Source organism: Entelurus aequoreus, linkage group LG07 (assembly GCF_033978785.1).
Source record: "Entelurus aequoreus isolate RoL-2023_Sb linkage group LG07, RoL_Eaeq_v1.1, whole genome shotgun sequence".
NCBI classification, from domain to species: domain Eukaryota; kingdom Metazoa; phylum Chordata; class Actinopteri; order Syngnathiformes; family Syngnathidae; genus Entelurus; species Entelurus aequoreus.
The window spans coordinates 67,158,104-67,185,253 of record NC_084737.1 but is presented as its reverse complement, the minus strand read 5'-3'; the positions used below and the strand labels follow the sequence as shown (position 1 = coordinate 67,185,253).

Below are 27,150 nucleotides of genomic sequence, written 5' to 3'. Positions count from 1 at the left end.
AATATGGTGTATTCCCAAAAATGTTTTGCGACTACACTCACTTGAACTCCTCCATGAAAGTGCCGTGGTGGGCGATGTTTTGCCATAGACTCTTAAAGATGGTACTGATATGGTACCTTATTGTGAATTTATCGTAGAACTCACTGGTGGCACCAGTGTGCTCAACATCTAGCCAGAGAAGACCATGAAAGAGCAGTCAAATACTGGCATTTGTGTTTATCAATGACACTATTGCTAATGGGAAATCACTTTTATCTCACTCTTACAACACAGTCACAAGAAGAACTCACCAGTGTAGAACTTCATAAGGGCGGGCACCAACTGTTTGATGGACAACGGGTGGTTCTCCATCATTTCAGAGAAGCGCTGAGTGCGAGGCTGCACAGCAGGGTTGGTGACAAACAAAACTTCAACCAACTTGGCGATAAGGTATGGATTCCTGATGTAGTTCTGACTGCAGATGAACACTACCAAAAAAGTGACGATGTCTTGAACACAAGGCTCGTATAAAACTTGGGGAGCATACCTGCAAGGAAGTAAAAGGAGATGAATAGAGTAGATGTTGAAAAAAAAGAGCTGCTAGATTTTCCTTACAATGTAGTTAGTTGTAATGGTCTTGTTGTACCAATAAACTCCATAAAATGGCTGAGGTAAGTTAATTGAAAAAAAAAACAACTAAATACTATAAACAGACCTGCCAACCTTGAAGACATTTTATGAGTACTTCCAAACCAGGGCCACTCGGCTTCTGGACCAAATGTCAAGGTACAGTGTTCCTTGATTTTTGCGGAGGTTACATTTCAGACAGCATTTATTTTACGATTTACGATTATTATATGCAATCAAAGTCTTTATAAGCTCTCCACACACTACACCCAGCTTTAACACTTAACACTTCCTATGCTCTTAAAACATTTAATACACTAAAAGCCTAAGAAATGTTAACATGAACACCTAAATTGGTATTAAATCTCAATTGTATCCATGCTGGACTGAGACTGTAGTAAGCGACGAGGAAACACTGCACACAAGTACACGGAATAAAATCTAAAAATGTAATTTGACCAACTGTGTAAATAACGATTAACTGTTGAATTCTTTGTCGATAAGTGCACAAATTACCCATGGTGAAAAATTTTAACAAAATCAGCAACTTCCTGACTTATATTAAATAAAAGTTGTAAAGATAACAGGCCTAATTTACTCTTAAAGCAACAACTTTTAATAGGCTTTAACTACTGCAATATTTATTATAGGCTAATTAACTAAGAAATAAAAAAAATATTTTCCACAGGTGACACAAAATTGGTCTTAAATATCTTAGTGCACTTTTTTGAAAATGTTCCTATAATTCACATTTCTTATGAAACACGTCTTTTTAATGTATTCTAACCCGTAAATAAACGTCTGCTTACAATGGAGCCAATGAGAGCTGTGACATCATTGTGTCCATTCCAAACATAAAACCCAATAAATAACCATTGAAAAAGTGGCAACAATACTCCATTTACATTTTGTGACCTAAATATCTAAAGTACTTGCGACATTTTTATTATAAGCACAAACGTTAAGGACCTACATTTAGCAGCGCATTGATCAGAGAGGCAATTTCCTTATGCTTCTATATTGACATCAGCTGGTGAGCTGCTTTCTCGCCTTGGAGCTCGTGAAAGTTTATTCTAGATTATAAATCATGTCTCTCACCTTGTTAGTAAAATGATGTGGAAATAAACCAAGAAGGTGGTATACTTTGTCAATTTAGACCCAGAGATGGCGAGAAAAGAAAACAGACGCGTTTTTTTCAACCCTTTGTGAAGATTATGAGTCATTCTTCATCTAAATAGGAATATATCAACATCCTAACAGTTGACATCCCAGTGAGAGCCCACATTGTACAGTAAGTGATGCTTAATTATGTTTGTTGGCTCTCATGAAGTCTGCAAGAGTTGTCATTGTTGTAGTTAAAGGAAAAAGTGAACATTGTGAATTGAAATTAATACGCCGCCTTGTGCTTAAAATGAGCAAAATCCGTAAACATAACATTTTATTATTAAAATGTCTGTTACTACATTACATACAGGTATATACTTACAAGGTGTATATGAAACCTTGATTGAGGTGTTTGGATGTTTTTTAAGTGCTCTATAGGCTCCATTGTAAACAGACTTTTGCTAGCATTTATTTACTCGTTAGAATGCATTAAAAAAAAATTAAAATGTGTTCTCATTTTACATAAGGATTGTGAATGACAGGCTATGTTCCAAAACAGTGCAGTTCCCTTTAAGGTTGTAATGCATGTATACAAACTACATTTGATGAAATGAAGAGAGGGTTTATTATCGTGAGATACAAATGAATAAATATATATATTAATGCACGCACGCACACACAAGGTAGTATCACATGATTATGTATTGTATTTAGGATTAAAAATCAGATTATCTGAGTGACGGGCAGGACAATATAAGCTTTTGCTTCTTCTTGCTCCTTTTTGGACAGACAGCATGTTTCTTTGTTTCGGTTGAATTTTCTTTTAATATTAATATTGTTTTTTGCAGATGAAGATGTTGCATTGGAGACGCTTTTTTGTTGGTCTCAATTGTGTAGACGGTTTGTTGTGTTCGAAATAACTTGGTGAACTGAACATGGGTTTAGACATGTTTAGCATTGTGCGGACATGGGCAACATTGTATTAAATGCCTCTTGTGTCACTTATCATACCAGCCTACAGAATGATCTTATTGTACTAATTATACTATATAATACCATCATACTAATTATACTGTATTAAGTAAACTAGCATATTCACAGCTGGACTTCTTGTCATTTTTAGTTTTAACTCATTCATTTGGCTAGAATAACCTTCTCCGAAATGATGTCTGTAAATATTTATATTTAGTTGACATGTTAGATCCTGATGTTAAAACCTACATTTCTAGCCATTTCACTACTTTTTCTAAATACCACCACTTACGGGAAGGGCAAATACGTATTTGTTACACAAATGCTTTATTAAAATAGTAATCTAGTTTTTAATATTATGTCTCAGGTGTGGGGTGTATTTGTGTGTGGGACTGTGATTATTAGCTATTGCCGCTTGGTGAATGTTGTTCATGTCGGTCTTGCAATTGGTGTGGAATCTGTGGTGAGGCAGCCTAGAACTAAAGGCTGGGCCATCTCTCTCTGTAGCTGTCAATAAATCTTTGAACAAAAATTCACAAGAAGGTAAAAGGACAGAAGTGGGAACTTACTGCACGACAAAAAGCAAAAACTCAGCCACATCTTCAATGTAAAATTCTGGGAGAGCAGCAAAGCTTTTGGGGATCTCAGGGTTCAATGGCAAAGTGATGCTGTAAAGAAATAAACAGCTTTTTATTTCCATTATACACTAATACATTTACATGAACATTTAACATAGCATGAACTAAAACAAAAAAACAAGAGAGGGATGTGATTTACTTAGGATAAGCAGCGTCTACCATACGGAGTATGAGCTGAATGACAGTGCTGTAGAACTGGAGACATCTGCGGAGCAGGTTCTCATCCAGAAGGCCTACGTCAGCGCATGCTTTGGCTCGAACCAGTTTCTGACAGGGCAAAGTCACATGTAATCAGGATTACTTTTGTGTAAAAATGTGTTTCAGCATACAAGGAGAAACATGACTGCTCTATTATCCACATACTGCACACTTAGAATGTACATTTGCATGCTTAAAATAAGTATGTACATACAAGCAAAATCATTGAAGACAGTTCACGCATGTGAAAATACAAACCTTGAGTTGTGTTTTGCATCGCTTGAGCATCTCTCTGTGTCGACTGGCCAGTGGTGAATCTTTCCATTGGCCTTCACTGTTTTTCAGCTCCTCTACAGTCCTGATAAAGTACAATAGAAAAACACAATTAAATGACGATGAAGAACACTAAAACTGTGACACAGGCATTTGTCTATACCTGTTCAGTTCACGAATGGCCCGCAACCTGCGGATATAGCGCCTGCAGCCAGGCAAAATGGACAAATGGTGGGTGTGCAGGGTCAAGAAGAAACATTCAGTGGGAAACTTGGGCTCTGAGAATTTGGTGGCATCATCATCTGTCCATACAAAAACAATAGTCAGTTTCACTGCGTCTTACTTGAATGTATCCATAACATGCAATTAAGAGCAGGTCTCAAATGTTGTTGTTAATCTACTCTCCTCATGATTTAAAACCTACAGTGGCCTGGAAATACAAAACCCTTTCACATTTTATGAAACAATTAAAATTACAAAAAACTAATTACCAAATTACAAACTTACAGTTATGCAAACTAAATTTAAAAAAAGAAAACAATTTACAATTTCAAAAAACACAACAAAAAGCAAAACAACTTATACGTAATTACGAAAATCAAATTAAAAAGACAATGTTTGTTTTCTGAAAGTGTACATTGTTTTGCTTTAGGTTAATGTGTTTTCTGATATTGTAAATTGTTTACTTTTTTTTGTTGAGCTTTCTAAAATGTATTAATTGTTTGGTCTTTTGTTAATGTGGTTTCTGAAAATGTAGATCGTTTTGTCTTTTTTAAAATTTGGTTTGCATAATTGTAATTGTATTTTTTTTCTGCAGTTGTAATTTTTTAGTGGAAATGTTAAGTGTTTTGCACTTCCAGGCCACGGTAAAAAAACATTTCAACCCACGCCAACTCACGGAGCTCAGACAGCCAGCTCTTGAGCTCTTCCATGGTGGCCTTCAGGCGGGTCTCCTCTGTGCTGACGACAAGGCGACAACGGGGGTGGAAAATGTAGAAGGGGTCCACTGTTTCCAACTTGATCTTCATGCTGAGCTGCTGCAGCACCCAAAGGAAGTTGAGCATGAAGCCATCTGTCGACACCAGTTTGTCATCAGTCTAGAAGAAAAGGAGGATGAATTAGAGCAAATTCATAATTGGATTTAAGGTAACCTATTAGAAACACTACTTTATGCAATTCTACACCACTGCAAAGAATAAAACACATTAACATATTGTTAAAACAACCCCTGTATGACAGTGTCAAAAGGAGGGATAGTACAAGTGTACAATTCTTGGTAAAAGCAGTGAAAACACCACTGACTGTGTACGGAGCTATAAAACTCACCTGCATCTGGGCTTTCTTCACATTGTAGTTGACTAAAGCTGCCATGTAACTAAGAGCTAATTCACGTGTCTCTCCGTTTAGTAGGATGTTGTGAAGAACTTTAAAGAGGTCACCCTTAAAGAAAAAATATTCAACATCGCATTTAAATGACATTACAAGAAGTCATCACCGCAGAATGGATGTATGACAGAAACTCACCCTTGCTGACTCCAGATGATGCTGCAAGGATTGGCTGACAACTCTCGTGTTCTCAATGGTGATAGCTGGACCAGAGAAATATTTGTCTCCTACTTTGGTCTAAAAGGAAATGGAAAATAAGAATGAGATTAGGTAAATAACTAAATTGATTTTGTGCTTTATTTATTATCTGGTATAAGTAGTACAGTGCAATTTATTTTGTAAGATAAACAAAAATAAATGCAATGTGAAATGAAGTGAATTATATTTATAGAGATACTCAAAGCGCTTTACATAGTGAAAACCATTATCTACCTCTTTAAATTACATGTTAAACCAGTGTGGGTGGCACTGGGAGCAGGTGGGTTAAGTGTCTTGCCCAAGGACACAACGGCAGTGACTAGGATGGCAGAAGCGGGGATCGAACCTGGAACCCTCAAGTTGCTGGCACGGGCGCTTTACCGACCGAGCCACGCCGCCCCAATGTAAGTAAATTGAGTTATGGTTATGTACTCACATCATCCTCAGCAAACACAGAGAGGCTGAAGAAGGTGCCAAGGTAAGACAGTCTCTGAATTTCCCTGCCACATCCTGGACTCAGAGGTTTGAGACACCAAAGAGGAAGTGACGTTACCTATGGAGAAGAGCCACCATCATTTTCTCAAAATCTAAAAATTAGGGGTGTGCTGATGAGATATTGAAATCGGTCCGACATTAGCAAAAAAACAAGTATCTAAAATCTTTGATATAAGCTCAGATACAAACCATCCTGCAGCGTGTTACTTGTGTGAAGCCAGACAGCTATTTAACAGATAAATATCCTCCAAAAAGCACACAAGGTTGGCCTTTTCTTGTATTTTAGTAAGTCATTTATAAATGGTAAACATGGTAGGCTATAGGCTACTGGGGAACTCACAGCTACAGAATAGCTAAACACAGATTCGCACAAAAAATAGACATACATAATAAATGTTCTTAATTGAACAATATTGTGATCTAAAACCCTTCTTTTGTCAATACAAGCAAGTATTAAATAGTTATAGTTGCATAATACTAACATATACAAAGTCTGCAGGACACAAACTTATTAGAATTTATCCATTAACTAACATATCCGTATCATTCCACTTACTGCGTCATGAGCTAAACTTAATACATTATTGTGAACATTAGGTGTTGCCTAAAACAAGTTATAACTGCACTTTAAAAGCATAAATCTGTCATAAGTTTAGTGTTTTTCATACCTACCTCTATTTTCTGAGTAATTTTATTTGATCGAGCCTTTTCTAACATTTCACACTACAAAAGTATTTTACTTTGATTTGTGGTGATATTTTATCGGTTTAATATCGGTTTTGATCAACACTCAAGGCTTCAATATAGGTATCGTATCGGAAGTGAATAAGTTTTATCCAGAAACCCCTATAAATAATATCTCGTGCTAACCAGGAGTTTAACTTCCTTGAAAATCATGGGACAATAAAATAGGAATGGACAAATAAGAAAAAATCAAATGCAGCGGAGAAATTAAAACATAAGCACTTAGTCATCCAGTTTTGTCTTGCCATAAGACAGTCTTACAGATAGAAAGCCTAACAACAGTGTGAGCTGTAAGGACAAAATTATGCATCATCTAGCTGTGCACTTACCAAACTGCACACAGGGTGAGTCTTTCCGAACTTGATTTCACAAATCTCTGCTAATGCCTGCAGAAACAAACAAAAATATTATATGTACCGGTATATTTAAAAAAATCTTTTCATTTAACTCGCTGGTTTTGTTTACTCTTTAAATGTTTTTTAATGATAAATGAGGAATGTAAGATAGTGTGTTTCCCTGACAAAATAGATTAACATGCTCAGGTATATTACATTTCAGGTAAAAAGTATTCAAACAGAAGAAGCATCCCTGTGGGAACATTATGTATTTTCTATATTTAACTACCTAAGTGTCAAATATTGGCATAAGGATCCAGATATTCCATGCTATTGAGTAGATATACGGACTAGCTGCCAACACCACATTGATCCCATCTGGACTACCTGCACGGTCATCGTGTTAATTTGGATCTTTACCTTGTACTATAGATAGAACTAAGGCACCATCTTACCATGAGGGGGTATTTAAAGTTGTCGCTGTCAAAGGAACATTCTTTTACCGCTAGAGCCAGCCCATGAAGGATAGGAATGAAGATCTGGGAAGGTAACATCATGAGGGTCACTTTTTGAAATTTGACTCATAGTGCAAGAAAACCACAAATGTTTAATAGAACATTATTCTTCACAGTAAATATTAGCGGGTGGCAGTCAGTCTCCATGTACTGAGCAGTTTCCGTGTTTTGAATGTCACACTGAAAAATTCCATGCTAGATAAATTTAGGTACAAATATATGTACAGAACTTTCAAATGTGCTGTAGTGCCCACCTGTCTGAACACTTCTTCCTCCTGGTGGGTAATGCGCACCAGTTCCTGGATAAAGCCATATGGAAGGTTCCGACACAGCATATAAGGGACCAGCAGAGAATGATGCAGAGGGCTCCTGTATGTAGTGCACACAACCAAATAAATATATAAATGATGTGAGGGGAGGGGAAAAAAAAGACAGGTCACCATGGAGACTGTGAAAGGAAAAAGAGACAGAATGTCCTCAAACAGATGGATGAAGGACCACAAATGTGTTGTTAGGTTCAGTTGTGTTGCAAGCTGGAACAGGCACATTAGGATAATAAACTATATGCTGTGAAGGATTTGAAAGAATAAATTAAATGTTTTAATTATTAAATGTGTTTAGTTCTTCTGTCAGTATTTTACTCCTGTATTTATTCATTTATGTACTGCATTCATTCATTCACCTTTAATCTCTTGCCAATGTATTTATTGTTTATCATGTCAAACACAGAGCTTGAACAAACTATCAGTACTAATTGCTGGGACATGTTGAATATGTAGAATTACGGTAAATAAACTTTGCTTTTTCCTACTCCTTTTCAAACAAGTGTGCAAGTGTAAACCTGTGATGTTTCTTTATGTAACTTAGAAAAGGCTTGTTGGCGTGGTGATTGTCAGACTGAACCCTGTAGGATCCAAAAGATCTGGTCTACTGGCCTGCACTGGAACCACCAGAATGGAGAAAGTAAGTGCGAAAGAGAGCGGTGAGAAGAAGTAGACGACACCCAACGAATCAAAGAAAGAAATCATAGCCGCAGCATCGTCAGTCTGCACAATTGACTATGCTGAGGGTGTTTACCCATGAAAAAATGGAGAAGCTACCAGTTGTGTGCCTGCCGTATTTCAGTTTGTTCTGTCTCTACAAACTGGGCGATTGAACATTACCCTTGCTAACTGTATTTTTATTCATCAAGGTACACAGACTTACACATCCCTTGCGGTCAACTCTGATCTCTGGTCCGTCACTCACAGACGTCCATGTGCAACATAAACCATAACAATAACAACTAACCAAAAACAAGCACAAAGGAGACGCCGCATTAGTCCACTCACCAAGGTAAATGCTGTACAATATCATCAATATATTATTTCATAAAACTCCTGTAGTTACTTGAAGTACATTGTATGGTATTGTATTTAAAACAATATTTATTATCTAAAAATGTTATTTTTATTTTTGAGAGGCATCTTACATATTAAAATTGTAATGTTTGATTTACGATTTATTTTAACTAATTTGGGTGACGATTTGAAATGCGGGCGTTTGGAGTTACGAGCTTGGTCGTAGAACCAATTGGGCTTGCAAGTAAATTGAGGTACCAATGTAATTGGGATTTAGAGCCAAAGTTAAAGAAAGAGCAAATGCAAATATAAAATGACCACTAGTGTTACTACAAATACATATTAAGCCAAATGTTTTAGCGTGGCGATATATAGGTTATAGGCTTACTTACCTAGGCTGGGTCAGAGAACCTTGAAGGACAAGGGCAACGTGAGAGATACACTGAGAGCGAATGTTGCTAAGAAGCTGGCTGACATTAGGTTGGTTACACATCTGAGGAAAAGAAAGAAAAGGGAGAAGAGCTCATATCGTAAGATTCACTCTAAAGAAAACAGTACTACATGCTGTTAATTTTTCTGCAACAAATACCTTGGGAGCTTTCCTCTCCTCCATGCCAACACTCTCGAAGCGCTCAATGAGGTAGTTCAGCATCTCTGTCTCTTTGCACGCTTCAATGGTGAAGCGGTCTCCGGCCGAATCACAAGACACCGACCCTCCGCATGCCCCAAGACTAAACACAAACAAGGAAAAACAATCACGTGAACAAAACATTTGCACGGTTTGAAATGCACTGTTAGCTTCATGTAAACAGCAGCTCTCTATCACAGGCCCTGAAAGAAATGTATTAATGCCATTAGTGGCGGCGACACAGCATGTAGCTCTTGAAATCAGAACCAATGCTACAGGTAAAAAAAAGTTGTGCACACTTTTTGTTAATTTGATACGAGGATTGTCCTTGCATTTGCTTTATTAGTGGTCAGCTGCAGTATCACAACCTGGATGAGAGCTGCTTCAAAGCACAATAGAAAACCTCAAAATGTACAAGTAGAAGCGTTTGTTATTTAACAGACACAGGCGATGCATTGTAATTTGACAAATCAAATCATGACATAACACTTCACATGTTAGATCATGTAATGTTAAAGAACATTTGGCCCTGTTGTCTTGGTAAAAATGGAAAGTTCCTGAACATAGCCCCCAGCCACTATCACTCAGCAGGAGCAACCATAAGCTGTGAATGAACACCTTTGTTCATGCACAAATATAGAAGACATGTGCTGTATGAAAAAGTACTGAGTAAATTTGATGCAACTGAAAAATACTCAAGCTTCATACGATGAAGCAAAAAAAAAAAAACAACCTTAATCATTGTATGAAAAATGGAAGTGAAATATAAGCGAGGGCCAATTAATTTATGCTATCAGAATAAATCAATTCTCAAACTGTAACAACACATAATACTAAATATGAATACTAAAGCCTATAAACAAACAAATCATTCCTAAATAGCTGCATTTGTTAATCTTTCACCAGTCTGCCAGTGTGTTTGTGCTCCGTTAATGGCAAAGCCCACTGGTACATGCAGCAGGCCATTGCTGAGCAAGCACGCACGCGCAAACACACACACCGTGCAGTGGTGTACCTTGACCCAAACTGAACCCGTGCAAAATCTTCCTCCTCCTCAGGCTCTTCATCGCTGCTGTCCTGTGATATGTCAGAGACGGCAAACAACAGGAGGGACAAGGGGCTAACGTGATGGGGGGAAAAAACAGGAGTGAGGTAAAGATTGAAAGAGTAAAAAAAACAACTAAGAAAAGGAACAAAGAGCAAGCAAGATACAAAAGATGATAAAAAAGTGAAGCACATAATTGGAATGGTTACAACGAGGGTAGCAACGTTTATACGTTGGTTGCATGCCTGTGTGGAGGCTAATTGTTCTCTAAATATTCACATTCAGTGTTGGCATCTGTCAAAATAGTTGTGTGAATTATCACACAAGCAGCTAGATCGGAAGAAAAATGTATTTTCTACTTGCACGTTTGGCTGGAGGATTATTTGCAAAGCGGTTAGTTTTGATCAGGGGTCTTTAACGTTTTCCAGGCCAGAGACTCACAAACTGATCCAGAGAATGAGCAGGGACCCCCTACTAAAATGTTGATGGTATTTTAAATTAAACTGGTTCTAAATATGCCTTGTTACTGTGCAATACTGTGTTTAGATATTTAAATAATACAGTAAAGTGGCACTTATTGCGAGCTGACAACTAGCACGCTAATCCTTAGTTGGCAACTACCGCCTTAATCATTAGCTGGCAACTGGCACGTTAATTGCAAGTTGACAACTAGCGCACTAATCGCTAGCTGGCAACTAGCATACTAATCGCTAGCTGGCAACTGCAGCGCGGTTAACTGACAACTGGCATCCTAATTGTTAGCTGGCAGTTAGAGCACTAATCGTTGGCTATCTTAAATGCTGACATGAACACAATAATATAATCCATCATGTTATTACAGTGAATTGGCCGGCCATGCCACTGTCATTTCTAAAATACACTACAATGTATTGAATCAATGTTAATGTGTATTTAAAGACATTTAAATTGGAATAAAAATATATATTAAAAAAAAGTAATCAACCAAAAATTTGACAACCCCCCTGCGTTACCTCTGTGGACCCCCTGTTGAAGAACTCTGGCTTAGATAGTCTCTTTTTACTGTATTAAACAAATGGTCTGCTTTCTGGTCCATTTCCAACCTACAGTTTAGTTGGTTGGGACAGGTTAATATTTTAGTAGGCTGCCTTGCGTGTGCACCACACATAGACATGCAAACGGTAGAGAAGATACCTAGAAGGTGGGATCCGGGAAGCAAAGGCGGCCTGTCGGGCTGTTGTTCTGGGAGAAGGGGGAACCACTGGGGCTGGTGCGGACCAGGTCTGGCTCTGAGCCATGGGTGAACTCAAGGAGAGGGAATGAGCGGTAGTAGCCGGCAAAGGGACCGGTGTATTGGGGGGCACAGCGGGACCACCTGGGCTTGGAGACGGCGCAAAAAAGCTAAATGCTCTTTGGCCTGGGCTGGATGGGGACGGAGCCCCCCAGGGAGATGTGACGGAGTAAGGCCGATAGCGCTGAGAGATGGGCATGGGGGAAGATGGAGGGTTGAGGGATTGTCTAGGGGGAGCAACAGTAGTAGTGGGTGGGCTGGGTGGAACAATAAATTGTGGCATAGAAGGTGTGGAAGGTGTAGGAGGTGCAGAGGGATTGGTAGGAATATTTGGTGAAGTCCTCTTGGTTGCATCCAGAGCCATTGGGTAAGGGCTACCACACCCATAAAGGCTGTAAATGATATTGATCACATCATGATTGCCATAACAAGGATAAACAAGCTAAACCTGGAACACTTGATCATTAGCAATCAATTACAACAATTGGGAAGAAAAACAGCTTTGATATGAAGACCAGTAGAAGAAACATTTAGTCTTGTTACTTGCCTAGACAGAGAACTGGCACCAAAGGACCCCGTCCCGGGGCCCATGGGGCTGCCGCCTTGGCTGGAGGGATGCACCAGTGTCAAATGGCGGTCTGGAGATTTGGCTGCTGCAATTGGCTGCGAGGTGGCTGTCAAGCTAGCAAAGGGGTTGTGAACAGGCGACTGGGTGGACATCATGAGAACCTCCATCAGGATCTGGCTGATCAGGTCTTTGAAATCAGAGAATACTGCAGCAGACAAAATTAGTAAAGATGAGTCTCTACTGCTCCAGTCAAAAAAAAAAACGCTGATTACTGGCCTACCATCTTTAGGGTTGTGCTGAAATTCAGCTGCCAGCGAAGGGAGGAAAATGACATCTCTATGCTGCTCCTTCCATGATACGCGGAGGATCTTACAAACGAGCTGCAGAGCCTGGTCTTCTGAGAGGTCTGAGTTTGCAGAGGTGTCCTAGGAGAGCAGATGCAGCACAGGTTAGATCACACTACAGAATATTCTCTATTAGGACACATTAACTGGGACCCTTGATAATCGTGATGAAAGGAAAATACATCCAAGGAAGAAGTTTTTACATTTTGTGTAAGTTTGATGCAGGATTTTCTTTTTTTTTTTTTTTTTATTATGAAAACTCCACTTAGTAATATACATTTTTAGAACCTACATTAAAATACTTTGTCAACCTGGGTCTTTCTAGAAACATACTTCTCACTAACTGCAATAGTATTTTTTTTAGGAAAAATCCACATTAGCCATTTACTTTTTCTGTCATGTTTCTCTTCTCCCTGCGGTCGCTGTCGTCCACCTCCATGTTTTCTATCCCTGAGTCCACATCCACTTGAGACATACTGGAAAAAAACAAGTAAATTTTTTTAAGTCTTTTTAGCCGCAAACAGACCTTGTAATCATAGGATGCTAGTTGTTTACCTCTTTTCACAAGAGGTGGTGTCGATGTCCATGCTCTGTGATCGGGACAAACTTTGGGACTGTGTCTCAAGGCTGTTGGACGGGGAGCTGGACAGGGAGCTCACACCTTCACTACTTTGACTGCCATAAGCCACACCTTGCAAAAAGTACAACACAAGTGAACAGACCAAAGACACGTGGAGGAAACATTTCAGTCAGACACAGGAGGACCAACTTTAATTTTTGTTTTAGGTTTATTTTGAACATGCATACAGTTACAATATGATACATCATATATTTCCATTTTCTCATTACATGTGCAAAAAGGAGTAGGAAGAAGCAGAGCTTATTTAATACTACCCTTTTCCACTCCGTAGCAATTACTAACACGGACGGTTGTTCACTTTCTGTTCTCAATTTGTACACAATTTCCGTACAAGTTGCTTTTCTGCGTTTTTACCGAAACACGATAAAGTGCCACAAAAATTTACTTTCACTGGGGTAAAAGTAACTGTAAAGGATGCAACAGCATAACTGAACAACTCTAATTTGGTAGGTACAACAGGGCCTTACTAGATGTCAGGCTTAAATATATAGTTACAGTGGAACTTTTTTAAGTTGACATCTCTCAGATTGGCTGACTGATGTCAATACAAGCGGTTGTCGACATAAAAAAACAAAACATCGCTTGCACATTTATTTATGACTTTTGGGAAGGGGAAAGGAGTCCGATTAAGGACTTTTGAACCTACCGTAATTTCCGGACTATAAGCCGCTACTTTTTCCCCTCGTTCTGGTCCCTGCGGCTTATACAAGGGTGCGGCTTATTTACGGCCTGTTCTTCTCCGACACCGACGAAGAGGATTTCGGTGGTTTTAGTACGCAGGAGGAAGACGATGACACAATGATTAAAGACTGACTTTTCATATACCGGTAGGCTGGTTATTTTGATAACGTACAGGCGAGCACTTTGTATTACTTTGCACCGTTGTATTATTTGTACTCTGCATGAATGCTGTTCGCCATGTCAAAGATGTGAAAGTTTGATTGAATGATTGAAAGATTTATTGTTAATAAATGGGACGCTTTGCGTTCCCAAACAGTCATATCTGTCCCGACAATCCCCTCCGTGGTAGCAGGAACCCCTATACACTACGGTAATTACACATCAAAACCCTGCGGCTTATAGTCGGGTGCGGCTTATATATGGAGCAATCTGTATTTTCCCCTAAATTTAGCTAGTGCGGCTTATAGTCAGGTGCGGCTTATAGTCCGGAAATTACGGTACCTACCGTATTTTTCTGACTATAAGTCGCAGGTTTCTTTATAGTTTGGCCGGGGGTGCGACTTATACTCAGGAGCTACTTATGTGTGAAATTAACGCATTACCGTAAAATATCAAATAATATTATTTAGCTCATTCACGTAAGAGACTAGACGTATAAGATTTCATCGGATTTAGCGATTAGGAGTGACAGATTGTTTGGTAAACGTATAGCATGTTCTATATGTTATAGTTATTTGAATGACTCTTACCATAATGTTACGTTAACATACCAGGCACGTTCTCAGTTGTTTATTTATGAGTCATATAACGTACAATTATTCAGCCTGTTGTTCACTATTCTTTATTTATTTTAAATTGCCTTTCAAATGTCTATTCTTGGTGTTGGGTTCTATCAAATAAATTTCCCCAAAAAATGCGACTTATACTCCAGTGCGACTTATATATGTTTTTTTCCTTCTTTATTATGCATTTTTGGCAGGTGCGACTTATACGCCGGTGCGACTTATACTCCGAAAAATACGGTACATAATTTTCCTCAATAGGACTGTACTCTCAAGTTTGCACTTGAGTGTTGTTTTATGTAACGGACGTTTCTCTCATTTGTATTCTCCCATCAAGCCTTTGGACACACCCAGCCTGCGTAAGTAAGCCACAAGAAACGTTTCCCCTAATTTTTCATGTGTCTGAGCAAACGCAGATACTTCCTGAGCATTCCTTGAACCACATGTGAGCAACATCAGACATGCACACTGTCACCACACCAGCATCACACCTGTCCCAAACCTGACATAAGTTAAATGTTTTATTATAATATTCATATAACAGCAGTCATTTCCCTACCATTCCATTCCCACTTGCAATGAAAATAACCAATCTTTGTTTTTCATGAGCTGTATGTTGAATGGCTTGGTGGGGGTCCTGATGTGGAAGAATTTGAGACATGTTCCTCAGAGATCAAATTTAGTTTACCTTAAAACATTCCCATTTTGCACATTGAGATGTGTGCTGTAACACAAGAATGGGACACAGTGTTATAAGTGGTTTCTCACTGCGCATGTGTGAATGGCGTAGTGGTGGAGCGGAAGTGACACTGTCGTTTAGCTGGAGTGAGCCGTTGGTTGTCGTGTCATGTCATTAAACGTACGTATTGACCAAAACATTGGTAGCAGAGGATGGCCGCTGGTAATTATAAACATATGCCAATGTTTAAAGAGAAGTAATCTTACAAAAGCTGGAAAAATGAGGCTTGGATAAAAAGAAGCAAGCCTTGGCGGTTGCCTTGTCGCTTAAGGGAAGAGCGAGGGACAGTGCGCTGGACATACCTATACCTACAGGGGATGTGAACAAAGATTATGGTATAACTACACTTCTGAAACAACTGGACTCTGTGTTTTTGAAAGAGGAAAAGGGCCGCCAATACGAGACGACGATGTATACATAGTTTGACCAAATAATGAAAGACAATGGCGTTTTGATGGTTGATTACATTGTCGAGTTTGAACGGAGATACAGCAGAATTTGGCAGTTCAAAACGGAGCTCCTGGATGCGGTGTTAACATTCAAGCTGCTAGACACTGCAAGACTGATTGTCAAAGACAAACAGTTGGCACCTACCGCTTGTCCAAGCCTCACGTTTGACAACATAAAGGCTGCCTACAACAAAGTTTGCTGGCAGGAGGGGGAGTCGGTCAAATATGCAACATCAAACAGATGTTCAAGGTACGAATCAACTTGACAGTTATGGTAGGAGAACGAGATGTGCAGTCTACCAAAGTGTACATTACTGGGCAAACGACTGCCACCACATAGATGACAGTGCCAAACTAACAGAAGTTGAAGAACTAACAGTTTGAAGAATGCAACAATACTGTATTGTCTAAAGACATATTGTCTAACACAGAGTTATTCATGGAGTCTTTGGGACTCCACCATGGGACACAGCCTGTACCAGAGCAGTGTGTGGCGAAAAACAGCTTGATCATTATGTCAGTCAACTAACACAGGTTGAGTTGCTGAAAATGAGAGACATAAAAAGTGCAAAACCATTCAAGATTGGCGATGGGAGAATTGTCCATTCCACAAAGAAAGTGACAGCACAGACTAGATGTCAAATTGAGACAGACTTTGTCCCAGAAGATATCCCTTTGCTTTTAAGCAAAACTTCACTGAGAAGAGCAGGTGCAGTTTTGGACATTGAGAACGACAAAGCCATAATGTTTAAGCAACCTGTGAAACTTCAACTGATATCGTCAGGACATTATTGTGTGAACATGCAGGCCACGAAGGCCCACTTTGACCAAGACCTGCAGGCCAGAGACGAGCAAGCACAAAACGAATAAGCTGGAGATGGACCTCAATGAGCTAAAGGGACAAAATCAGCCAACAAAGGCAGGGACGAGGCCATCAAACAGCTTAAAAACTACAGGCGTAGATGAAGGACTACCAGAGGGAGCTGGATGGGGCGCGGTCCTCCAGGGACGAGATGTTCACACAGTCTGAAGAAAACGAGAAAAAAACTCAAGATCCTTGATGCTGAAATTTTAAAGCTGCAAGATGACCACGCGGCGTCAGAGAGAGCCCGTCGACATGCTGAACAGGAGTGAGACGAGCTGGCAGACAAGATTTCTAACAGCCCCTGTGGGAAGTCCATGCTGCTGGAAGAGAAGAAGAGGCTGGAGGCTCACATCGCTCAGCTGAAAGAGGCAGGGCAACATGGAGCTGCTCAATGGCCAACTCAGGAAAAGCATGCTGCAGGTGGACGGCCTGAACACTAAGGTGGCTGCAGAACGCGGCATTGCCCAGAAGAACGCAAATGCTCGTCAACCGATGGAGCGGCAGAACAAGGAGTCAAAGGTCAAGCTAGCAGAACTGGAAGGGGTCGTCAAGTCCAAGTTTAAGGCCTCCATCACAGCTGAGGAAGCTAAGATCCCGCAGTGGGGGGAGCAGCTGGAGCAAGAAAACAAAAAAAAGAGGAGCGGCCAACAAGACTGTTCGACATACGGAAAAGAAATTGAAGGAAGTGATGCTGCAGGTGGACTACAATCGTTGTCATGTCAACCAGTACAGGAAGCAGGTGGTGTTCAGTGATTCATCCAGATGGAGGCACTCAAGGTGGGCAACTAATTATGCTTATGAGAGAAGGTGGAAGATTCTCGCCCATATGCAGGCAGTCAAAGAAGATCAGGAGATCCGTTCGGAACATTTTCGCTGGAGACACTTTGGCACTTGGAGATGGCAGTTGTCTTACCTACACTGTAATCAGAGATCCCCACAGTTACAGAGAAATATTTTTGAGTCGAAATTAGCAGTATCAAGGACGTCATCCACTTTATGACTTTGCAGCAGATCATGTGGTCAGTAACTAAGGAGCAGCTCGCTGACTGTTTGACCGAGAAGGGGGCGTCTGCACTCGATTTGCTGAAGGCTCTCAGCGAAGGTGTATGGCAGCTTAAAAGCCAAACGGACTAAACAAAAAATACTTTTTCTTTCATTCTACTCTAGTTATTAAAGCTGAACGTTTAAAACTGACTTTCTGTTGAGGACACTAAAAGAAAACATTTTCTTTGCACTGTTTTTCTTCAAAGAGAAAAGGGGAGTTTGGCAAGTGCTACATTTCTCAATGCGCATGTGTGAATGACATGATGGTGGAGCGGAAGTGACGGAGTAACAGGAGTGAGCCGCAGTAAATTCATTAAACGTACAGTTGTCGTCGTAGTTATTGATCCAAAACAGTGTACAACTTTTAATATCATAACATTACAGAGTTTTTATTAGCATTTATGTAACCTAGGAACAGCAGTTCATGATTAATATCCACAAATTAAAATTTGCAATACATGACACTAGAATGAGAATACATTTGTTTGGAGAGTGTGGGTGTACAGTGCTTGTTTGTTTTGCCAAAAAAGAGTTAGCATGCAGCATTTAGCTGCTATAAGCTACCCTGCAAAACAGCAACACGCACACACACACTGTTAATGACATTGATTGGCTGCGTGTTAACCGCATCACAGTGACTACGTTTACACTGCAGGCCAAACAGGATTTTTTTTAAATGGTTTTTCTAGCTGACTGTTTAGATAACAAATAAAATGTGATCTTTATCCAGTGTAAACGCGAACAGGCCCCAATGTGGCCTTGACATCACTTGCATGTACAGTTCGATAAAGTAAAAACAAAAGAAATTGACCAGATTCTATAAATGAACAAGGAAGTCGCTACAACTAAAAAATTAAATAAAAGTCCCCACCATAGATATGGTTGAAACACCTTAAAAATGTGTGGGGGGGTTTTACGTAAAAATAAATTAAAGTAATATAATGTATGAATGGATATCTATAGTGTAATACATTTGGGAGGGTTCTAATCGTTGTATGGCTGTTAAGTAGAGGAGGCACGGCACGGACATTAGCGTGGATCAACATGAGCTATATTTTTCAACTCGCATGTAAGGAAATACGTCACTGCGTCAATTCCGGTCCTTCTACAACCGCTCTGGAATCAAAATATATATTCATATATCACATAAAGCCTATTATTTGCGCACAATTGACTCGTGATGCACATTGAGCATTGAGACTGACAAAATAAATCTGATCTTTGTCATCTGAGCGCAAAAAAAAAAATCTAATTTGGTGTGCACTGTAGACGGGGCCAGTCGAACGACCTGGCAGCTACACAAAGTTGCAGTGAAAATGATACAGAATAAATTGTGTGTCTATTTTGTTTAGAGTTTAGGTTGAATTTTAGATTTGGAATTTGTGCGCTGCAAAGATTTTCCGTGCGCAGGACACAGAAGCGGTGCGCAATTGGGTAGGCGCGCACCTTAAAGAGAACATTGGGTACAAGTGTTCAAGTCGTGAATAAAGGCGGGCTCGTTATAAAAGAGGCAATCAGTCAAATCAATTGATAGACGCGACATTGTACATGTATTTTCTATTAAACAGTCATGTAGTTTAACGATGGCCTCACGGTCCGGCCAAAATTGTTAATTTATTAAAAGTCTGTTTGTCCCAGGATGTAAAATACGGCCGATATATGCACAGTCCCCTTACGCTGTGGTTTCACTCGTCTTCTCTTCCACTCAAGCAGACAAGACAACAACGTGCATTTTGATAGTTAATCCAGAGTGGCATTATGATCATTGTATCCTTATCTAAATGGATGTTTCCATGTGTCTCAATTGAGGAGATCAAAATATATTGATAGTTTTCTCGCAATCTTTTCTACCATTTTATTATGTGTGGTGAAAACTGCATCCAAACTTTAAGTGCAATACAATGTTTCTACCTCCAGAGGCGCTGGACTTATTGCGGCCCCAGGGGCGCGTAGAAGCAAAAGTACTTAGAGGAACTGCACTTTTTTTCGAATTTTGCCCATAATTTACAATACCTATGTAAGACAAGAACACTTATGTTTTTATTTTACTTTATGGATTTTAATTCGTAATATACAGCAAGTATAAGGTGGAAAACAGTGCAGCTAATGGCAGTACTATATTCCGCCCATAAAGCCCTCTGAAGAAACATTCAAAAACCACCAACTATACTCCATTTACATCTTGTGACCTGAATATAATATATATATATATATATTAGGGATGTTATTATAAGTGCTAACGCAGACAAACTACTTTCAGTGGCACGATGTTTACAGAGCGCTAACTAGTTTACGCTGCCAGAGTGTTGACATACTGAGCCGGTGAGCTGCTGCTGCATAGCGTCATCTGAGCTGGTAAAAGTGATTTCTAAATTATACAGTAAATCATAGATCTCACCTCAATAGAAGAAGATTGTAGCCATAAACCAAGAAGTTGGTAAACTTCAACATTCAACTTAGACCCGGAGACAGCGATAAAGACCTGAAAAAAACACTCTTTTGAGGCCACTTTTTTTTTTTCACCTGCGGGTGGTTTATGAATATTTCTTCATCTCAACTGGAAGATATGAACATCCCATCGGTGGCATCCCAGTAAAAGCGGACATTGTAAAGTAAGTGATTGTTTTATTATGTTCATATTTTGTATTTATTGTTTAGCACTAAGCAATATTGCTGCATGATGCTCAGTGTTTCACTAAAGACGGATCTGTTTGATTGGCTCCATTGTGAGATGACTTTTGCTAACGTTTATTTACGAGTTAGAATGCATTTTAAAAAAATAACATGTTTGCTTATCTCACATAAGGATTGTGACTAATAGGCAAAATTCCAAAAAAGGTTGATGGGAGAGTACGGGAAAGCCTTGATATAACTCAGAACGCTCACATTTAAGGGCAGACTTAAGTCGAGGGGGTGAATACGGCACAGACAGAATTTGTGAAATTGCGCAGCTTTTTCCACACTTAAAGCTGGGGTACTTGAATCTTGTGTCACCAGGCAGAATTCAAACTGTAAAAGCAATGCTTTACTGCAAATAAGTTCGCACCGTGCACACGCTTCACTACATTTCGCGTCAGCCAACGAGGAGGCTACTTCATGGGTTCCTTTCTCTAAACGTTGTGGTTGGATTTGGAGGAGTTGACCGCCACAAAGACAAATTATTTTGTCTTCCGGGGTTTTATTTACTAGAATACTTAATTGTAAGGCACAGACGGCACGCAGACGTAAGATTTTTTCAGATATGATTACTATTATGATACACTGAATGAGGCTAATAAGATTTATTTTTTTGGTTAAAGAATATGACTTAAGTACCCCAGCTTTAAACACAAGAGAGAACAGGACACGATGTGCACAATTTTAATGAGTGCTTTTTCTTAGTCACTGAAAAAGGGATGAAAGGGAGAAAGTATCTTTGGTGGTATTCTTTGAAGATAAGTGGCAGTAGCTTTCCAGTTGACCTTTCGCACACACGTTTCGTTGTTCTTATTGATATTGACGTAACTACAAAATACTTGCTTTGGAAAAAAAACACTTGAACAATAAAGATAAGGTTAATGCTACAACCATCCATCCATCCATCCATTTTCTAACGCTAGTCCCTTTCTGGGTCGCGGGGGGTGCTGGAGCCTATCTCAGCTACATTCGGGGTACACCCTGGACAAGTCACCACCTCGTCACAGAGCTAACACAGATAGACAGACAACATTCACACTCACATTCATACACTAGGGCCAATTTAGTGTTGCCAATCAACCTATCCCCAGGTGCATGTTTTTGGAGGTGGGAGGAAGCCGGAGTACCCGGAGGGAACCCACGCTGTCACGGGGAGAACATGCAAACTCCACACAATTTTTCTAAAAACGACCCCTTCCTGGCTCAAAATTTATGGCAAAAAAGCAGTGTCAGCTTGAGCAGGCATTTTTGATTACCGGTATATAAAAGACACAATGGACCATGGCTGAATAAGTTGGTCAACATTGACAGGTTCCTCTGTAAAAAGAAGACCTTGTTTACTTAGGATATGGATGCCCTGTAACAGTTTTGCAGTAAGCCACAGAAACCATATGTCTCAAGACAAATTAAGACATGACCAACAACTTCCCTGAATCTTAATATTTGTAAGTCTTTTTATACTGTATAAAAGTATCTTACTTGTACATGTACTAATCTAGCGTCAAGTAATTCTTACCAGTGGTGCAGATGGGCGATGTGGCTGGGGTACCGCTGTGCGCATTGAGCCCTAATAATTGAGAGGCAGCTGGTGGCAGGGGCTGAGACGGTGCACCTGAGGGTCCAGGAAGTGGTCCCGGTGGAGTTTCTCTCTGTGGGGAAGTCAGTGGGGTGCTGAGAGGGGTGTTAGGCTGTGAAGTCTGTCCCCCTGCCAGCCGTGCCAATCGCCTTCTGCGAATCTTGAGGGAACAGTAAAAACAACACACATTACTTTAAATCAGTGTTTCTTAAACTGGGTTCGATCGAACCCTAGGGGTTCGGTGAGTCGGGCTCAGAGGTTCGGCGGAGGTCAAGACACACCCGACTCATCGTGTAAATACAAACTTTTCCCTATCGGCGTATTACGGATACGGCAACAGCAGAAGTTACACTGATTTGCAGGTGTGTAATTTGCTGTGAGTTTATGCACTGTGTTGGTTTTGTTCTTTAAACAAGGTGATGTTAATGCACAGTTCATTTTGTGCAACAGTAATAAAACATGGTAACACTTTAGTATGGGGAACATATTCACCATTAATTAGTTGCTTATTATTATGAAAATTAGTAACATATTGGCTCTTAAATAGTCATTATTAAATGATAAATATAAATGATAAATGGGTTATACTTGTATAGCGCTTTTCTACCTTCAAGGTACTCAAAGCGCTTTGACAGTATTTCCACATTCACCCATTCACACACACATTCACACACTGATGGCGGGAGCTGCCATGCAAGGCGCTAACCAGCAGCCATCAGGAGCAAGGGTGAAGTGTCTTGCCCAAGGACACAACGGACGTGACTAGGATGGTAGAAGGTGGGGATTGAACCCCAGTAACCAGCAACACTCCGATTGCTGGCACAGCCACTCTACCAACTTCGCCACGCCGTCCCCATTAAGTACTTATAATACCTTATTTGTGGCCCTAACCCTAACCAAATAAATCTAAATTACCGTAAGTCTTTGTTACTTAAAATATGTTCCCCATACTAAAGTGTTACCAAAAACATATAATAACCTTGTCTTGAATTTGGAAAAAAAAAGGAGGGTTCGGTGAATGCGCATATGAAACTGGTGGGGTTCGGTACCTCCAACAAGGTTAAGAACCACTGCTTTAAATATACTCCAGCTGTTGCAGTGTTCACATTTGACACCAACATAAAATCAAAATTGCACAACATGTATGCTTGTTAAACTACTCAATTATGACAATACAACAACAAGAGTTTGTCTTAACATTTTTTTTACACATTTGCCTAACAAAATTACCTACTAGCACTCTACAAGACAAACAGAAACCAGACTACATCACTATGAATAACCACTGTTTATCTTATGTGTAATAACATTTTGGATTTGAAAGAAAACCCCAAACCGGGCACACAACAAAAACATGATTTGATTAGATGAAGTGTTTTCAAAAGGGAAAGTGAATGATTCGGTGAGTTTTATGCTGAGTCGCCTCGTAAGCTTATTTATGGCTACTAGCAAAACAACATGAGCCAATAGAGCTATGTTGAAATCGTGTCGGAAGCAGACTAACACCATAATCTGTCAACACATACATGGCAAACAGGAGGCATTTGATGTTGTTGATGAAAAGGTTTTGTGAAACGTTACTGATCGGGAAATATTGATAATCGTGGCCTCAGCTATTAGCATTTGGTTAATTTACGATCGTACTGTTCTCCGGCATACACTTCCATAGAGCAATGGCAGAGGCGCTCTGTCTACATTAAATGCCTGTTGCATTTACAGTATTACATACAACCCTTTTAATTACTATTACACTAATGACTATGTGCAAACCCACGCGTGTATGATATAATCGAGATGAACGTGGGGGTTTTGTCGCGGATGCTAGCCTATTGCTAAGAGTAGCATTAAGCTAACCTCATTTGACATGAAGACCTTAAGATATGGGTCAATGCTTAAATGGGTATTAATGAATGACAAAGCGGAAAACGTAAAGCTATACAATAACGATTCCATGAGTTTCCCCCCCAATTCAGCCTTACCTCATCTGCGCTCAACTCCTCCATCGCAGCTGAACTTAACAAGCTATCTCACTTCCAACTCCTCCACTTGTGCCAGCCAGAGCCTGCTAGCTAGCCTCTATCCCAACTTAAATATGCATAGTCTAACTCGTTCAACTAAAATGTGTCAGTCTTGATTGTCTCGAAGGTAAAAACGAGGAGACTAGTCCGTGCCGAGTCGCGGCATGCGGCGAGCCCGACAAGTCTCTCCTTGGCTTGTTTTCTGTCCAGAGTGAAACAAAAAGAAAAAGTCGCTAGCTATTACACGTCAAAATATAACAGCGGCCATTTTGGTTCCCCTTTCTGTCACGTGGTCACTACGTCATAAATGGGCGGTGCAACACTTATTGAGTTGCTCCAGCACTGTATTCATATATTTGCATCATGTTGACTATTTTATTATGTTACACTACATTTAAAAGAAAAACATATGTTTGATATTAAGGAAACAAAACATTTTGAGGGTGTAATTTATTTACATTTTCTTTAATTAGGGAAGATGTAATTATGTATTGGTTTGAATCCTTTAACTCTATATTGTATATTGTTGTGTATTAGGGCTGTGAATCTTTGGGTGTCCCACGATTCGATTCAATATCGATTCTTGGGGTCACGATTCGATTCAAAATCGATTTTTTTTTCAATTCAACACGATTCTCGATTCAAAAACGATTTTTTTTTTCCCGATTCAAAACGATTCTCTGTTCATTCAATACATAGGATTTCAGCAGGATCTACCCCAGTCTGCTGACATGCAAGCAGAGCAGTAGATTTTTGTAAAAAGCTTTTATAATTGTAAATTTACAATAATGTAAATTTGTTTTAACTATTAAATGAACCAAAAATATGACTTATTTTATCTTTGTGAAAATATTGGACACAGTGTGTTGTCAAGCTTATGAGATGCGATGCAAGTGTAAGCCACTGTGACACTATTGTTCTTTTTTTCAAATTTTTTATAAAGGTCTAATGATAATGTCAATGAGGGATTTTTAATCACTGCTATGTTGAAATTGTAACTAATATTGATACTGTTGTTGATAATATTCATTTTTGTTTCACTACTTTTGGTTTGTTCTGTGTCGTGTTTGTGTCTCCTCTCATTTGCTCTGTTTATTGCAGTTCTGAGTGTTGCTGGGTCGGGTTTGGTTTTGGAATTGAATTGCATTGTTATGAAATTGCTGTGTATTTTTTTGTTGGATTGATTAATTTAAAAAAAAAAAATAAAAATAAAAAAAAATAAAAATCGATTTTTTAAAAATGAGAATGGATTCCGAATCGCACAACGTGAGAATCGCGATTCGAATTTCAATCGATTTTTTCCCACACTCCTATTGTGTATTATGCATTGTATTCTTCAGTTAATTATGTACAAAGCATATTATAAGGCAACTATATGGCAAGTATGTACAAACGTTTGTATATATAATCATGTAAGTATGTTTGGTCTTAGGAAAAAGGAGGTCATCAGAGAAATTACTTTTTGCTTCTTCCTGCTCCTTTTTGGATACATCCATCCATCCATTTTCTACCACTTGTCCCTTTTTGGGGTCGCTGGAGCCTATCTCAGCTACAATTGGGCGGAAGGCGGGGTACACCCTGGACAAGTCGCCACCTCATCGCAGGGCCAACACAGATAGACAGACAACATTCACACTCACATTCACACACTAGGGCTAATTTAGTGTTGCCAATCAACCTATCCCCAGGTGCATGTCTTTGGAGGTGGGAGGAAGCCGGAGTACCCGGAGGGAACCCACGCAGTCACAGGGAGAACATGCAAACTCCACACAGAAAGATCCCGAGCCCGGGATTGAACTCAGGACTACTCAGGACCTTCGTATTGTGAGGCAGATGCACTAACCCCTCTTCCACCGTGCTGCCTCAATCCAATCCAATCAATTGGGGACGGTGTGGCGCAGTTGGGAGAGTGGCCGTGCCAGCAACCTGAGGCTTCCTGGTTCAATCCCCACCTTCTACCAACCTCGTCATGTCCGTTGTGTCCTTGAGCAAGACACTCCACCCTTGCTCCTGATGGGTCGTGGTTAGGGCCTTGCATGGCAGCTCCCACGATCAGTGTGTGAATGGATGAATGTGGAAATAGTGTCAAAGCGCTTTGAGTACCTTGAAGGTAGAAAAGCGCTATACAAGTATAACCCATTTATCATTTATAATCCAATCCCCTTAATTATATAGCACATTTAAACAAAAAAATGTTTCCAAAGTGTTGCACAAAAATATTAAAAACAATATTCAAATATTATCCTCAGCTCCACCAATGACTGAATAAAACAAAAAATAATACATATAAAACTAATATGAAAACAATATAAAATAAATATGATTTAAAAACGATTTTAAAGGGTAAAACCAATTAAAACAGTAAATAGAAATCAAAATTTTAAAAACACAGAGGACAACAGAAGACCACACAACTCACGTAGTGTTAAAAGCCAGAGAATAAAAGTGGGTCTTAAGACGAGACTTAAAACCCTCCACTGTGGGAGCAGTTCGAACATGGAGGGGCAGAGTGTTCCAGAGCCTAGGGCCGACCACAGAGAAGGCCCTGTCTCCCCTGGTTTTAAGTCTGGTCTTGGGCACCACGAGCTGGAGCTGGCTCTCGGACCTCAGAGCGCGCGCAGGAGTGTAAATTTGGATGAAGTCTGAGATATAATGAGGTGCCAGTCCATGTAAAGCTTTAAAAAACAAACAGCAAGGTTTTAAAATCAATATTGTATATTGTTGTGTATTATGCATTGTATTCTTCAGTTAATTATGTACAAAGCATATTATAAGGCAACTATATGGCAAGTATGTATATATAATCATGTAAGTATGTTTGGTCTTAGGGAAAAGGTCATCAGAGAAATTACTTTTTGCTTCTTCCTGCTCCTTTTCGGATACATTCTTTTCTTATTTTAAATTTTTTATATTAGTGATTCTTTTATTTTAGTAGTGCTATTTTGTTTAAGATTGTCTTGACAAACATTATTTTTGATACCATTGTGTATCCATTATTGCATTTTTTTTTTTTAACCACTT

General features: G+C 39.5%; 2 protein-coding genes across 4 annotated transcripts in view; one reads left to right on the top strand and one right to left on the bottom strand.

The window, feature by feature from the left end:
- The window catches only part of ube4b (ubiquitination factor E4B, UFD2 homolog (S. cerevisiae)), a 28,261-nt gene extending 3,825 nt beyond the window's left edge, over positions 1-24,436 (bottom strand). Inside the window, exons 1-23 of one of the 3 annotated variants that reach the window (XM_062054306.1) lie at positions 24,091-24,436; positions 22,052-22,271; positions 13,215-13,350; positions 13,048-13,135; positions 12,596-12,740; positions 12,295-12,520; positions 11,651-12,139; positions 10,448-10,678; positions 9,394-9,535; positions 9,197-9,297; positions 7,719-7,833; positions 7,405-7,488; positions 6,944-7,000; positions 5,812-5,928; positions 5,316-5,414; positions 5,118-5,231; positions 4,690-4,888; positions 3,955-4,093; positions 3,777-3,876; positions 3,460-3,587; positions 3,252-3,350; positions 291-526; positions 42-168 (exon numbers count right to left, since the gene is read on the bottom strand). In XM_062054306.1, coding sequence (XP_061910290.1) covers positions 42-168; positions 291-526; positions 3,252-3,350; positions 3,460-3,587; positions 3,777-3,876; positions 3,955-4,093; positions 4,690-4,888; positions 5,118-5,231; positions 5,316-5,414; positions 5,812-5,928; positions 6,944-7,000; positions 7,405-7,488; positions 7,719-7,833; positions 9,197-9,297; positions 9,394-9,535; positions 10,448-10,678; positions 11,651-12,139; positions 12,295-12,520; positions 12,596-12,740; positions 13,048-13,135; positions 13,215-13,350; positions 22,052-22,271; positions 24,091-24,114 — 3,416 coding nt within the window. In that variant the 5' untranslated portion in view covers positions 24,115-24,436. The remainder of the gene's footprint in view (positions 1-41; positions 169-290; positions 527-3,251; positions 3,351-3,459; positions 3,588-3,776; positions 3,877-3,954; positions 4,094-4,689; positions 4,889-5,117; positions 5,232-5,315; positions 5,415-5,811; positions 5,929-6,943; positions 7,001-7,404; positions 7,489-7,718; positions 7,834-9,196; positions 9,298-9,393; positions 9,536-10,447; positions 10,679-11,650; positions 12,140-12,294; positions 12,521-12,595; positions 12,741-13,047; positions 13,136-13,214; positions 13,351-22,051; positions 22,272-24,090) is intronic. The other 2 variants (XM_062054304.1, XM_062054305.1) reach the window with 2 other exon arrangements.
- Positions 16,552-17,949, top strand: LOC133653244 (myosin heavy chain, embryonic smooth muscle isoform-like). Its single transcript, XM_062052324.1, is given in 7 exon segments — positions 16,552-16,893; positions 16,896-16,990; positions 16,992-17,182; positions 17,184-17,439; positions 17,441-17,592; positions 17,648-17,735; positions 17,824-17,949. Coding segments are annotated over 7 exon segments (1,107 nt in total). The 5' UTR covers positions 16,552-16,694.
- Positions 24,437-27,150: the final 2,714 nt, after the last annotated feature.